The sequence below is a fragment of the Staurois parvus genome, unplaced genomic scaffold, assembly GCF_062004578.1.
Source record: "Staurois parvus isolate SC_StPar_1 unplaced genomic scaffold, SC_StPar_1.0 ptg000361l, whole genome shotgun sequence".
NCBI classification, from domain to species: Eukaryota; Metazoa; Chordata; class Amphibia; order Anura; family Ranidae; genus Staurois; species Staurois parvus.
Window position 1 is genome coordinate 5229204 of NW_028318157.1, and position 15581 is coordinate 5244784.

A 15581-nucleotide genomic window follows, 5' to 3' on the forward strand; every position below is an offset into this window, starting at 1 on the left:
CACCACATCATTATCGCACCCCGTTCATGCGAACCACTGCAGCTGTGTATGTTAACCTCCCTAGCGGTCTGAATATGTCCATATTTCTGTGCTCAAAGCGGTACATTTTCTTGCATGGAAATATGTTTTTTTTTTATTGTAGGCCTGTAATTTTTAGAAATATCTCACTGAAATCTGTCCGAACAAGAGTCTAGTACATATCCCAGGTAGGATAAAATTGAAACACGAAATAATAAATTATAATTTAATAAATAATCATAAAAAATAATAATATAAGGGAGCATGCGCATGCTCGGCCGGCTACGAGACGGGAGCTATGTGACAGGAGCTCCGTCCACCCGCTAACCATTGGATCGGCACACACCGACCCCGAGGCACAATAACCGGCCAGACTGCTGGATAAGCACCCCCCTTGTGCAATGCCACGCCGCAGGAAAGCCCCAGGACAACCAGGGAAGCTTACCAGCTTCTTCCCTGTCACAGCTCCCAGCCAAGGTGGCACCGGCGGCTCCTTAAACGGCCAGAGTCACCATGAGGGGAACCACAAAGCCCAGCATACAGATCACAGGCTCAGACATCCTCTCTACCCAGGAGATCCGGGTGAGTCCTCTCCCCCCCTATCACCCACAACTAGCAGCCCAGCAAAGTCCAGGCCCAGACTAGATACGTACCTCCTATCTGACGATCAGCCTCTCCTCACACAGATGTTACCTCATGCTGCAACGCCATCATTGATAGATTCTTTCCCTACTGCTGACCAACCTATCACAGAAATAAGCATGAAAAATATGCTTCTTTCTCTACGCCAAACATTACATAGCGATATGACTGCATCAATCTCTCAAATCTCAAATGTGCTGCAGCAACAAGACCACCGACTGCGTCATGTTGAAAGTAAAATGGGAGAAATGGTTACAGCACATAACAACCTGATTGACGCACAAGCAGACCATGATGCTGATATTAAAAGAATAAACCTTAAATTAGTGGATCTGGAAGACCGATCCAGGCGCAGTAATATTAAATTCAGAGGTATACCGGAGAGTGTTACTAACGATGCTTTGCTCCACTACATCCACCAATATATGAAACATCTCATTCTGTCATTATCGGACATAGAGCTAGTCATCGATCGAGCACATAAGATACCCAAACCAACGTTCCTCCCCGCCTCAATCCCCAGGGATGTATTGGCACGCATCCATTTTTATCACATAAAGGAAAAATTAATGTCAGCAGCTAGAAATCCTCCATCACTACCACCATCACACGCAAATGTCAAATTATTTGCTGATTTGTCTAAAGTCACACTGCTAAACCGAAAAATGCTAATTACCATCACCAAAGCATTGAGGAACCATGCAAAAGGCTACCAATGGGGCTTCCCCACAAAAATCACCGTCAAATACCATGGCACAATCTACACCATCAAAAAGCTAGAAACAGGCATTGATCTCCTGAAGACCTGGAACATAATACCTGTAGACCAACACCAACCTACTCCAACCAATACACAACAAATGGATGCTGAATGGTCCTGACTTCCTTCATTCCTCCGACATCATACTGTCTTGGGTGTTACATTAACCTTACTAAACATTAGCGAACGGCCCATTACCAGATATCTTTATGTTACAAGATATTTTTAGGTATGATCTCATTCATTTATTTATTTATTTCAGGTACTTATATAGCGCTGTCAATTTATGCAGCGCTTTTACATATATATTGTACATTCACATCAGTCCCTGACCGTCAAGGGGTGTACAATCTAAGGTCCCTAACTCACATTTATACATACATGGGCCAATTTAGAGAGAAGCCAATTAACCTACCAGCATGTCTTTGGAATGTGGGAGGAAACCGGAGTACCCCCACGCAGGCACAGGGAGAACATGCAAACTCCAGGCAGGTGGTGCCATGGTTGGGATTCGAACCAACGACCCGTGTACTGCCAGGCAGAAGTGCTAACCATTTAGCCACTGTGCTGCCCACCTGTTCATACCCCCTGTTATGAAGTAGCAAGTTCCGCTACTCATTTTCCTTGCATTTTTAGCAAGTTTTTTTTTACCCTTTCTTACCGCCAGCCTTTCCCGCACCACCAGTCGCTCAACCAACTCCTCCGCTCAACTAGAACTCCTACTACAACAAGGAAAACGTTTCCCATCTCAATACTCGATCCAAAACCACACTACCCCATACATGGAAAGACAATTCCAACGACCATGTACCACCAACGTTCTTCACCTATTATAGAAACAACACTCCTACCCACTTAACCCAGCTACTAATCTTCAAAATTATTAATATTTCTTTGCTTAATGTGCGCGGTCTCAACTCTCCCTTTAAAAGATCTTTGCTACAAAAAGAAGCCCGCTCTCTTCATGTTGACGTACTCTTCTTACAGGAAACCCACTTTGCAACAACTAAGACCCCCAAATTTCATCTTCACCGATACCCCCACATATACCTAGCAACGAATCCCAAGAAGAAAAACGGAATCATCACAGCCAAAAAAGATTCTATTCAATTTCACTACATCTCAGACATAGCAGACCCTCTAGGGCGCTACCATATTTTAATCTGTAAACTCAACAATATCCCCTATACTCTGGTGAATGTCTATGGTCCCAACAACAACCAGATGCAATTCTTCAACAAACTTCACTCCACCATATCTGCTCAAAAACAAGGCAGACTTCTCATCGGCGGAGACTTCAACATCATCAGCAACCCCCTGCTAGTCCTCCTCCAACAAAAGATCCTCCAAGCAAAACATTAACCGTTTCTTACACGAACATGATCTCTATGATATCTGGCGATGCCAACACAGCAAAGAAAAAGACTATACCTACTACTCCCCCTCCCACTTATCCTACTCCAAAATTGACTTCTTCGTGACAGACAAATGGACTCTACAACATATAACGTCATCCAAAATTGGCACCATAACCTGGTCTGACCACGCTCCAATCAACATAACAATGGATAACAATCAACATTCCTCAATCCCTCGCATATGGAGACTGAACTCATCAATATTGAAGAACCCAGATGACAAAAAACATTTGCTAGATGCGCGTAACTTGTTTTTTGATTGTAATACCACACCTGATATTTCTATAACCACATTATGGCCGGCCTACAAAGCATACATGAGAGGTATCCTCATACAACTAAACTCACGTATCACCAAACAAAGAACCCAACAAACTGACCAGCTCTTGACCTCCATAAAACTAAAAGAAGATATGAACAAAAAAATCCCTCCATTTCTACATCTCTAGCATCGGAGAGAAACAAACTCCGTACTCTCCTACTATATAAGTATGATCTTAACCTACAAAAAACTAAAACACAATTCTACTCCCTAGGTAACAAAGCAAATTCCTTCCTAACGAAACTAATCAAACAACGACGCCTAAAATCTAAAATCTCCTCAATTCAACACCCTATTTCTCATACCTCTTACACAAATCCGCAAGATATAGATAATGCTTTTGCAGCCTACTATAGAAAATGATATAACCTCAAAGCAGATCCAAACACAACCCAACCTACAACCACATCCATACAAAAATTCCTAAGCACTACGAAGCTACCCCAACTAACTCCAACACAACTCAAATCTATATCCAACCCAATATCTCCTATGGAGATTGAAAAAGTCATCAAAACCTTATCTCACAACAAATCACCAGGAAACGATGGTTTTAACAACGAATTTTACAAACGTTTTGCCCATGACCTCTCTCCACACTTGTCCACACTCTACAACCATGCCGCCTCTACGGGGGAATTCCCCAAAGAAATGTTACAATCCATAATTATCACAATTCCCAAACCGGGTAAAGACCCCCAAAATGTCCAAAACTACAGACCCATCTCTCTGCTTAACACAGATATAAAAATCTATGCCAAAATTATAGCCCAAAGACTCCAAAAATATCTCCCTACCCTAATACACCCTGACCAAGTTGGATTTATCCCTGGTCGCCAAGCCCCAAACGCAACTAAAAGACTCATATCTCTTATCCATAATCTAGAATGCACCAAACAGCCCTCCTTATTACTATTCCTAGATGCAGAAAAAGCTTTCGACCGCATACATTGGCCCTTCATGCAACTAACACTACAAAAATTTGGCATCACAGAGTGGATGCTATCAGCAATTTTTTCCCTGTACTCCAACCCATCAGCTAGAGTACTGACGGACGGTATACTTTCAGACCCATTCGACATCTCAAACGGCACTAGACAAGGATGCCCTTTATCTCCCATAATATTTACCCTTCTCATCGAACCTTTAGCCTCTGTACTCAGAGCAGACTCCGCATTTTTGGGAATCACATACATGAAAACAGAACATAAAATCAGCCTATTCGCAGACGATATTATACTAATGATCACGAACCCACACAAATCGCTACTGACAATCCGCTCACACCTCCAAAACTATGTTTCCTATTACAAAACTCAATGAAAACAAATCATCTATTCTAAACCTCCATACACATCTCCAGACTCAAACGATACTAGCTAAACAATTCCCTTTTTCTTGGGAACAAACTAACATTCCTTACTTAGGGATCAAGCTCACTGCTACGACAGATCAACTATATTCCCCAAATCACAAACTCCTACTTGAAACCACACCACGAGAACTTACCAACCTACGCACAGCATCTCTATCTAAACTAGGACGAGTAGTAACTCTAAAAATGTACATACTACCCAAACTTCTATACATATTCCGTATACTCCCCATCCCTATTCCCAATACTTTTTTCTCTAAACTACAAGCAATCTTCTCCAAATTCTTATGGAATTCTAAAAAACCCAGATGTACCACAAATCTCTTAATACGTCCAACATCCAGGGGAGGAACAGGCCTCCCACACCTAAAGTCTTACTATAGCACCACTCTTCTCGACCAAATTTATTTTTGGTGGCACCAAACTGAAGAAAAATCTTGGTCCATTATGGAAACACTCTCGCTCTCCCCATTAGCCCTACGTAATGTACTTCTCTTAACGCAAATGCCACAAACCAAACATCCGTGTATTAAGGCATCACTCCAAGCCTGGTATGATCTCTACTTGTCTAAGTCTGCAGATCATAAACAGATACCTATCAACACATTACACATCACTACACCCTCCTTAAACCTGCGACAGTGGGATAAATGCGGATTATCTAATATACAAGACCTCTACACCGATCATAATCTAGATTCTTTCCCGACTTTACTAAAGAAATATAATTTACCCACTACTGAATATTTCACCTACTTGAGAATAGCTCACTCCCTACAAACAACAAAGATCCCACCTTTCTCAAACATTCTTAACACCGCTTACCTTTTTTACAACAAAATAATCTACCCAAGAAAAGGTATCTCAACTTTCTACAAGCATATTCTAAATACACAATTCCACCTACAAACTACCTCTCTAATCACCTGGGAGAAAATTCTCGTACAATCAATAACACCACTTACATAGGAAAAAACCTTTAAAATAACCTACAAAGCCTCTAAATGTAGTTCCCATTGGGAATCATAAATACAAATCTTACACCAATGGTACTTAACACCTGTCAAACTATCGCTATACTACCCACAACAATCCCACCTTTGTTGGAGAAAATGCGGGGAAACAGGCTCCACACTCCATATATTATGGACGTGTAAATCACTCCGATCCTTCTGGAATAAAATCTTCCATTTGCTCTCAACTCTAACATTAACCTCAATAAACCCAACCCCTGCCTTAGCCCTCCTCCACATTGGAATTGATAATTTCCCGAAAGACTCCCGGACCATTATTATCCACATATTGGCGGCAGCTAAGCTCAATATTACCAAATTGTGGAATACTTCTAAAATCCCCTCCCTCAACTCACTGATAACTGACATTAACTTCCAATGTGACATGGAAAGACAATCAGCTCTGAATACGTCCACCTATAACTCATTTAAACTCCAATGGTCTCTTTGGCTAAAAAAAACCAAATTGTTCCGTAAAATCCTGATAGTTTAATTGCTAATCACCTGGGCTTCCACCCCTAGACTGCTGCTTCCCCCCCCTCCTTTCTTTTCACATCCCTATATCTTACCCCTTCAATATACCCTACCCACCTCATCACGGTTCAGACCGAACAAATCTTACACCTCATGTTTATGTGACATAACTATTCACTACCCCCAGCCAACTGGTGGGGCTTATAACACAATCATTTAAAAGGGTATATCTGTATGAACCGTATTGAAATGCATTGTTATGACAAAATCTTTTCAATAAAAATATTGAACATAAAAAAAAAAATAATATAATAATAAATGTAATTAAATAATATAATCAAACCAAAAACACTGAAATTTGAAATATAGTGCCAAGTTCGCACATCACTGAGCAAAGTCGCAAAATCGTTTTCAGTGTCTGATGACGAATTTCCCCACGAATCATTATCACTCAATTCTGCAAGTGATTCTGATTTACTATCGCTGTTCTCTAGCCGGTCTAAAACCTCTTTTGACCTAAAGGGACACTTTCTGGACGCCATGAACGTTTCTCAGTTTCCAGGCAGAAAGAACAGTAAAAATGCAGGCAGGGCACAGGACAAAGCACTAGGGACAAAATGTATGTGAAATGGTTTGATACAGTAATGTTTTACTATGTGATTTTAGCGAATGTCACTTTTTGTCATTTTCAAATTTCCTGCTGTTCTGTCCCCCGTACGTCCTGACACTCGCAGGGGACGGAACCAAGAAGACAGATGCCGGCATCCGCCGGATTACATTGCCGGGGACACTGAAGGAGGGACATCGCGGGAGCGCAGGACAAGGTAAGTGATTGAGGGATCCCAGAGCAGCGCCGCAAGGGAAGCCCGAGTGTAGCTTGTGGTACTGAAACTTTACCCCGAGCTACACTCGGGAATACCGCCAGGGAGGTTAAGTTAACAACATCCCGAAATCGGTTTGCAAAACGCAGTGCAATGTGCAGAATTGGATTGCATGGGTGTGAATACCTATGCAATCTAATTCTAGTGCGAACAAAAAAAATGGTCCTGCACCTTTTTGGTGCGGAGGCGGTGCGATTTGAGCCATACAATATGTATGGTTCCAATCGTACCGCACAGATATCGCATGTGATTTGCACAGGAATGCGGTGCGGCTCCTGTGTGAATCACATGCAATATACCGCACTGCAAGTGTGAACCTGGGCTATGAGATTAGCATGCAACAAAAAAAACGAATGATAGATTATCTGTGTACTAGGCATAATACAGGCCATAGACGGGTTGTTTATTGGAAAAAATTTTGTCCGCACAAAAATTCAGCCGATAATCACGCCATTAGTGGGGCCAGCCCGTCGGCCGTTTTTTGTGGATCTTCACATTTATTTTTATCGGTCATGCTGGAAAATCCACTAAAAATGGCCATTTTTCATGGACATTGGTGGGAGCATCAGCAACGGAGCCGACCGATTTTTTGTTTATCGGCCGAAAGTTCGGCCGATAGACGGTCCATCTATGGCCTGCCTTAGTTTGTTTAAAAAAAAAAAAGAGAACAGTATGATGTGTTAAGATTATTATTATTATACAGGATTTATATAGTGCCAACAGTTTGCTCAGCACTTTACAATATAAAGGGAGACAATACAGCAACAATACAGTTCAATACAAAAGGGATAGGAGGGCCCTGATCCTTCGATCGATCATTGGCATTGCAGCGATCCCATCAGACTACACCGCACGCCAGTCGCTATCTTTATATATACAGTGTATATACAAACATTATTGCAAATATTATACATAATCTCTTAGATTGTAAGCTCCTAGGATCAGGCCCTCCTTTCCCTCTTGTATTGAACTGTATTGTTGCTGTATTGTCTCCCTTTATATTGTAAAGCACTGAGCTAACTGTTGGTGCTATATAAATCCTGTATAATAATAAAAAGTATAGATACATGATTGCAATAACAGATGAAATGACTGACACACACACCTCTCTATATTGTTGTGTGTAGTAAATGTTTATATTATATATATATGTTACCTTCCTCTGAATGCATATAAATATATATATATAAAATTTAAATAAATACATATATCTCCGCTACATAGTTGCACTCATACAGGAAGAGATGTATATATATATATAGTTTGTACAGGGATGTATGTATCTCGTCAGCCGGTGCCCGGTGTCCAGCACCGTGTGCTCGGAGTGCAGGGTGTAGCGGTGTGGATGGGGTGTAGGGGGCATTGCAGTGCAGCCTATAGCCGGTAACCCGGATCATGTCAGTGTAGGGCGGGTCTGAGCTGTCAGTGATCAGTGTTGGAATCACACCGCCGCTCTCACTGTCCGCCCTGAGCCGTGCCGGGAGTGTGCGGAGTGCTGAGCTGTGTGCGGCCTCCTCCAGTACAGGAGTCCGAATCCCGGGCAGTATGGGCCGCCTCTCCCTCTGCTCGCTGTGCGCCTTCATCCTCCTGGGAGCGGTGTGGATCGGTGAGTACAATGGCCTGAGCCCCGTGTATGGGGGGCGGAGGGGGGGATGGGGACGATGACACATCTAGATGAATGGAGCCTGCACTATGGACCCCTCTGTCGGTCCGTCTGTACGCTCCATCAGTCTGTCCTCCCAGCAGTGTTCATTAGTAATGTTGAGTATATGAGCAGTGATGGGGGAGGTGAGTCCAGATGTTCTCCATTCACCCCCCCCCCCGGAGCAGATGGCATTGTAATACTGCAGAGGGAGGATGGGGGGGACATCTGTCTGGCACCCCTGGACATATGACTGTCATTGTCATGCTTCATGGTGACCCTCACCTGTCTGCATTCTGCCTATGTATATACTGTATACAGTGTGTATATATATTATACTGTATGTTGCAGCTTACCAGTCCTTAGGCCGGCCATACACTATACAATTTTCTGTATAATTTCATCTTCATTTCCTAAGGCCCCTTTCACATGGGCATTCTGTTTGTTTCATCAGTTCAGTCACATTTTTTTCATGCAAAAACAGATCAGTTTACATCCGTTATGCATCAGTTTATATCAGTTTTTCATCTGTTTGTCTGTTTACATCCGTTTTTTGTCTGTTCTGTTTATTTTTTTACAAAAGAAAAATGGAGCTTTCTTCCATTAAAAAAACCCCCCTGGATGTTACCGGTTATGGACATTAAAGCGGAGTTCCACCCATAAGGCGAAGTTCTGCTTTAATGATTGGTCCCTCTCTCCCCATTAAGGATTCGCACCTTTGGGGAGCGGGGGGACAGGTACCCGAAATTGCTTCCAATCGGAAGCAGACGTTGTCCTCCTACCCTCTCTCCCTGTAGTTTTATGGGACACGTGACAGGTCCCAGAAGATTCAGGAAGTGCAGTGCTACTCGCGCATGCGCAGTGGGTACCCAGCAGTGAAGCCGCAAACTGTCACAGCCGGGTGCCCACACTGAAGATGCCAGCGCCTGGAATAAAGGACGGCCAGTGAATCGGGCTGCGGCGGGGGCACCGTGGGATTGTGGGACTGGTAAGTGGCTGTTTTTTAAAAGTCAGCAGCTACAGTTTTTATAGCTGCTGACTTTTATTTTTTTACAGAGTGAGTGAAACTCCGCTTTAACCTCTTGCCCTCCTGAGGATTTACCCCTCTTCCTGACCAGGCCATTTTTTGCGTTACGGCGCTGCGTTACTTTAACTGAAAATTGCGCAGTCATGCAATGCTGCACCCAAATGAAATGTACGTCTTTTTTTCCCACAAATTGCACATTTTTAACTTTTGCACTAAAAAAAAATGACTGACAATTTTGATCAAAAAACAATATTTTGGACTTTTTGCTATTAAACATGCCCAGTTAAAAATTTAAAAAAATCAAATTTCATCATAAATTTAGGCCAAAATGTATTCTGCGACATGTCTTTGCTAAAAAAAAAAAAATCCCAATATGTGTAAATTAATTGGTTTACGTGAAAGTTTTAGCGTTTACAAATGGTATAGATACTGGGATTTTTTTTACTAGCAATGGTGACGATCAGCGACTTATAGTGGGACTGCGGCGGGCATTCTGACACTGGAGGGAAATGACAAGGTGTCACTGACATCCCCAGTGACACCAATACAGTGATCAGTAAAAAACAAAACAAAAAACTGACACTGTACTAATGGTACTGGGCAGGAAGGAGTTAACGTGGGGCAATCAAAGGGTTAACTGTGTGCTGTTTTATTTGTGTCCTGTGCTTCACTGTAATCACACTGCTTTGGATGGTTGTGCTGTGCACAGCCATCCAAAGCAGTGTGCACAAGCTGACAGGAAGGAGAACTGTATTGTTTACATACAGTTCTCCTCCCCATCGGAGATGCTTGGCAATGACCGGGCGCTGGTGAGTAATCACCAACCAGGACCCGGTGATTGACAGCCGCAGCCATGAATGGCGGCATGGGTAGGGCACCCCCTACTTGTAAATGCAAAATCACGTATATATATACATGATTTTGCACACTCGTGTCACCATGCAGCAGTATATCTGCTATAGGACAGTCAGGAAGCCGTTAACAGATGTAAACAGATCATCCGTTTACATCCTCTAGTCCATAGAAATACATGGGCGTCCGTTTTTCATCCGTAAATGGACAGATGAAAAATGGACGTACGGAACGCCCATGTGAAAGAGGCCTTAAGGTTTGCTTTCAACTATGTAGTACAAGGGTCTGCCTAATTGGATACAATTGAAAGTGTTTAGGTTTGACCTCATATTGTATGGTTTTTGGTAAATCTAAAGCAAAATTCTCATGAAAATTGTATACTATTTGACCAGTCTTACACCTGGTGGCTGCATTTGTTTTTCTTTTTTTGCTTCCTTTGTGCAGGCCATACATGGGTCGAATTCCGAACAAATTTTTATTGGAAAATCGGAAATTTTGTACGTTTTGTAATCCAATGGTGCCACCATTGATTTCGAAATTCAACCAACCAAGCCTTCAATTTCACATGTTGCTACAGAAAAAAAGTTTTGTGGCCAAGAATTTTCTTTTCTTTCCAGGTCACAGCTTATGCTCGTTTCTTTTTCAATTACATTTCTCGCACGACTTCTTCCATCATTGATTAGTAACTCATTCGTTTTTCAAAAGATTTCCAACATTCCCAGTCACTCAAATTCGATGGTCACAGAAAAATCGCCCATTTCTGTGGCCTGCTAATGGTGCAAAATTTGAACGAAAATTCTTAGAAGAGATTTATTCTTTCGGAATTCTACTTATGTATGGCAGTTTTATTTGCACCTGGTGATCCAGCCAGTAGGACACTTCCTGTGCTATGGTGACAACACTCACTGTACTGTATTTAAAGGATAAGTTCACCTTTCAACAATAATAAATGCATATTGTTTTCCAGGTAAAAAAATGTGCATTTATTATTTTTTTGTTTGTGGAGCCTCTAACCCTAGGTTCACACCTAAGCGTTATCTGTAGCGTTTTGATTTTTGCAGAAACGCAGTACAATCCAGTTAATATGATTTCCTATGGGACATGTTCACACCTGTGCGTTTTCATCCAGTGCATTTTTTGGAAAGGGTCAGGGTTGGTTCACATCTGTACGGTCGTGCAGCCCACAATTTGCGCTGGCATGAGAGCCTATTCATTTGAATGGGCTCCTGTGCCCCAGGACACGCAAGGAAGAAGGAGAGGCGGCCGAGTAGCACATAGAGGACTGTGCATTTCTCGGTTCCTCTATGTTTTGCCCAGCCGTCTCTCCTATCAATCTGCTGCATGCAGTCGGCTCCTGTATGCTCCTCTAGGAGCCCCCTCCCTCATCTCCTCCAGCGGCCCCCCTCCCTCATCTCCTCCAGCGGCCCCCCTCCCTCATCTCCTCTAGCGGCCCCCTCTCCCTCATCTCCTCCAGCAGCCCCCTCTCCCTCATCTCCTCCAGCGGCCCCCTCTCCCTCATCTCCTCCAGCGGCCCCCTCTCCCTCATCTCCTCCAGCGGCCCCCTCTCCCTCATCTCCTGCAGCGGCCCCCTCACCCTCATCTCCTGCAGCGGCCCCCTCACCCTCATCTCCTGCAGCGGCCCCCTCACCCTCATCTCCTGCAGCGGCCCCCTCATCTCCTGCAGCGGCCCCCTCACCCTCATCTCCTGCAGCGGCCCCCTCTCCCTCATCTCATCTCTTTCTTACTTTTTTTCTTTCTTTCTTTTTTATAGTTCTCCCTTTCTTTCGTCTCTCTCCTTTCTCTCTCTGTCTCTCTCTGTCTCTCTCCTTTCTCTCTCTGTCTCTCTCCTTTCTCTCTCTGTCTCTCTCCTTTCTCTCTCTGTCTCTCTCCTTCTTTCTTTCTTTCTTTCTTTCTTTCTCTCTCTCTCTCTCTCTGTTTGATGCTCAGCCCCAGTGATGTGGAGAACCAGCAGGCTTTCTTCCTGAAAAATACTGCCCAAGGCAAGTGCCTTGTTTGCCTCAAGGCAAATATGCCCCTGCACACATGTACCCTGCAAATTGATGATCTGTTTTCACAGCTAATTGAGAAAGTAGTAGTTGTTCAGCAATTCAGGTCATATTCAGGACAGGTTTATATCAGGATCAGGTCAGGATTTTATCCTGCTCACAGCTGATAACGTGTGATTGAGAAGTGTTCCTATAGAAGACAATGGGCCTGAATGCTCACCTGAGCTGGACCGCACTGCTCAGAAAACTGACAGGACTCTTTTTCAATTCACACTCTGGTTGCGTGTATATATGTGAACAGGCACAAAAGAAACCAATGTTTCACATGTTATGTGAATTGGATGCAGTTCAAAATGCATCCAATTCACATACATGGGGATGTAGAGAATACTGTACATAAACAGAACGTATGTAGGAGGATTTGTTTCATCTCTGTGTATCACCTGCGGCCAGTCACTTCAATGGGTAAATGTAAAGGTTTGCAACCATTTTATTTATTGTGCTTTGTGTTGAAGTAAATATTACACTTTGTAGCATTACACATAAATATTACACTTTGTAGCATTACATGTTTATAAACAATTCTAATGCTTATGTTGGTAATATTTTGTCTTTGTTCTCAGCTTCAACTCAGCATTGTGGGCAGAGTTGTGCAGTTCTGCCCATGTTTCCAGATTGTGCTAAAAATGTGCCAAAACCCATTCATTGTCAATGGCACCCGAAACACGCTAAAAAAACAAGCATTATATCAAATGTAAAACCCCTCAAAAATATGCAAAAACGCACCAAAGTCAGCTCCAAAAAAAGGGTACAGGAGCTACTTTGTGCATTTTTGGAGAGGAAGGTAGCCCATTCAAGTGAGTGTCATTCCAAAAATGTGCAAAAAAACCAAAATGTTCAAGAAACACAACTCTCCCAAGTCATTCAGATGTGAATGAGGCTTTCAGATGCATCTGTGGCCTGTTGTTTATTGCTGTCTTTGTAGTCACACTCTCTTTGTCCTGGTGACCTAGGGTTGTCACCTCATCCCTTTAAAATCGAACACATATTAATCACTTAGGTTCTAAGGTTGATTAAGGTGGTAATTAAACTCACTTAGTGCCTCATCTGCATTAAATTAGCCTTAGAAACTGTGTAATTAACCACTTGCCTTCCAGAGAATTCCCCCCCCCCCTTCATGACTAAGCCATTTTTGTGATATGGCACTGCATTACTTTAACTGACAGTTGCACAGTCATACAACGTTATGTCCTTTTTCCCTACAAACAGAACTTTCTTTCAGCGGTATTTGATCACCTGTGCGGTTTTTATTTCTTGCGCTATAAACAAAATAAGAAAAAATAAATAATAATTAAAAAAAAACATATTTTTGACGTTTTGCTGTTAAACATGTCCAATAATTTTTTTTTATAAATCTAATTTTGTCATAAATTTAGACCAAGATGTATGCTGCTACAGCTCTTTGCTAAAAAAAAAAAATCCAAAAACGTGTAAATTAATTGGTTTACGTGACAGTTATAGCGTCCACAAATAGTTGACGACTGACTAACTGCCACTGACATCCCCAGTGACACCAATACAGTGATCATTGCCAATAAAAAGCACTGACACTGTACTAATGGCACTGGGCAGGAAGGGGTTAACATCTGGAGCGATTAAGGGGTTAACTGTGTGCGGTGTGCGTTTTTACTGTGTAGACAAGTTGCTTTGTATTGTTCTGCTGTGCAGGGCAATACAAAGCAGCCTGGTAATGCTGATCATGCTGACAGAGTTGAGATCTGTATTGTTTACATACAGACCTTTCCCCTCTCCGCTGATGATCACTGAGTTCTGGCTGAGAATCGGTGGCCGGTGCTCAGTGATTGACATGCCAAGGAGCCAATAGCGTTGCGGATAGGGAGCGCACGCGTGCACCCCCTACCTGGAAATACAAACTCACGTATATGTACGTGGATCCCTGTCGCACTGTAGCAGTATTTCTGCTATAGGGTAGTCAGGAGGCGGTTAGAGTGTTCAGTTTTAAAGGAATGAGGTGGCAACCTTATGGTGACCACTGTTATCTGGACAGACAGAGATGGGAAATCCAGCTGACAAGGAAACAAGAGGTGAGGGGAATTTTCCAACGGGGACATCTTCTCTGGTGACAACTGTCTCACCACACACACCTTACCATCTGATTGTACAATCAGGTTGTAAGGTGTATGGTCAGCTTTAGATCTTCCCACAAGCATGTAGTGCCAGGGCCTGCCTAGCTGGATAGAGATTGATTGGATAGTTTAGTTCGGCTTTCATATTGCATAGCTTTGTAAAATCTAAACTTGATTGTACTTTCAGATGTTAATATGTGGTGATTTTCCTTCACTTTTGAGAGATTTCCTCTCACTTCCCATTTTGCCTTAGAAACAGGAAGTGGGGGCAAATCTACTCACTGGGGTGCAGAAATCAAAAAATGAAAAACTGGCTATTCCAAACTTCATCCAATATTTGTGACTTCTTTCTGAAAAAGCTGATGCCTTGGCTGGCCATTAGGTCTGGTTCACACCAGTGCAGTATGCCTTTGACCTGTTTTGCAGTGCTTTTTGTGGTGCGTTCTGCATTTTTAATGGACGTTATTTTAAAGCATTTTTCTTTTTCTTTTTCTTTTTTTGGGCCAACTTGTTGCTGGGCAGATTAAAAAAGCAAAATGTTAAAAACACTGCAAAAATTACATGCGTTTTCTGCAGCATCTCCATTGAGGTCTGTTGAACCAAAAATGCAATGTTTTGCGACTAAAAAAAAAAAAAAAAAGTCCCTGACCCTTTCCAAAAATGCAGCAGCTCAAAAAAGCATAGAAGTGACCGTGTCCCATAGGAAACCATGTTAAATGGACCTTAGTGCGTTTCTGCCAAAAGCAAAAAGCGTTTCACACATTGGTGTGAGCCAGGCCTTATACTTTGAGTCACTGACCCAGAACAAGATTGCAGATCGGTACAGGTAAGCGATGTGACAACATAGATGTGCATTTTTCATGCATTGTATTCAGAAGTCCATTCATGTTAACGGGCTTCCCAATGCACAGAAATTGCCCTAACAACACAGCACACAGCACAGGTGTCAAACTGGCTGCCCTCCAGCTGTTGCCAAACTACAATTCCCATGAGGCATTGCAAGA

At 42.7% G+C, this 15581-nt stretch overlaps 1 protein-coding gene across 2 annotated transcripts in view; it reads left to right on the top strand.

Annotated features, from left to right (window-relative positions):
• The first annotated feature begins 8296 nt into the window (after nt 1-8296).
• Nucleotides 8297-15581, top strand: part of CD99L2 (CD99 molecule like 2) — a 148423-nt gene continuing 141138 nt past the window's right edge. The window contains exon 1 of one of the 2 annotated variants that reach the window (XM_089684934.1): nt 8297-8509. In XM_089684934.1, coding sequence (XP_089541060.1) covers nt 8449-8509 — 61 coding nt within the window. In that variant the 5' untranslated portion in view covers nt 8297-8448. The remainder of the gene's footprint in view (nt 8510-15581) is intronic. The other variant, XM_089684935.1, reaches the window with a different exon arrangement.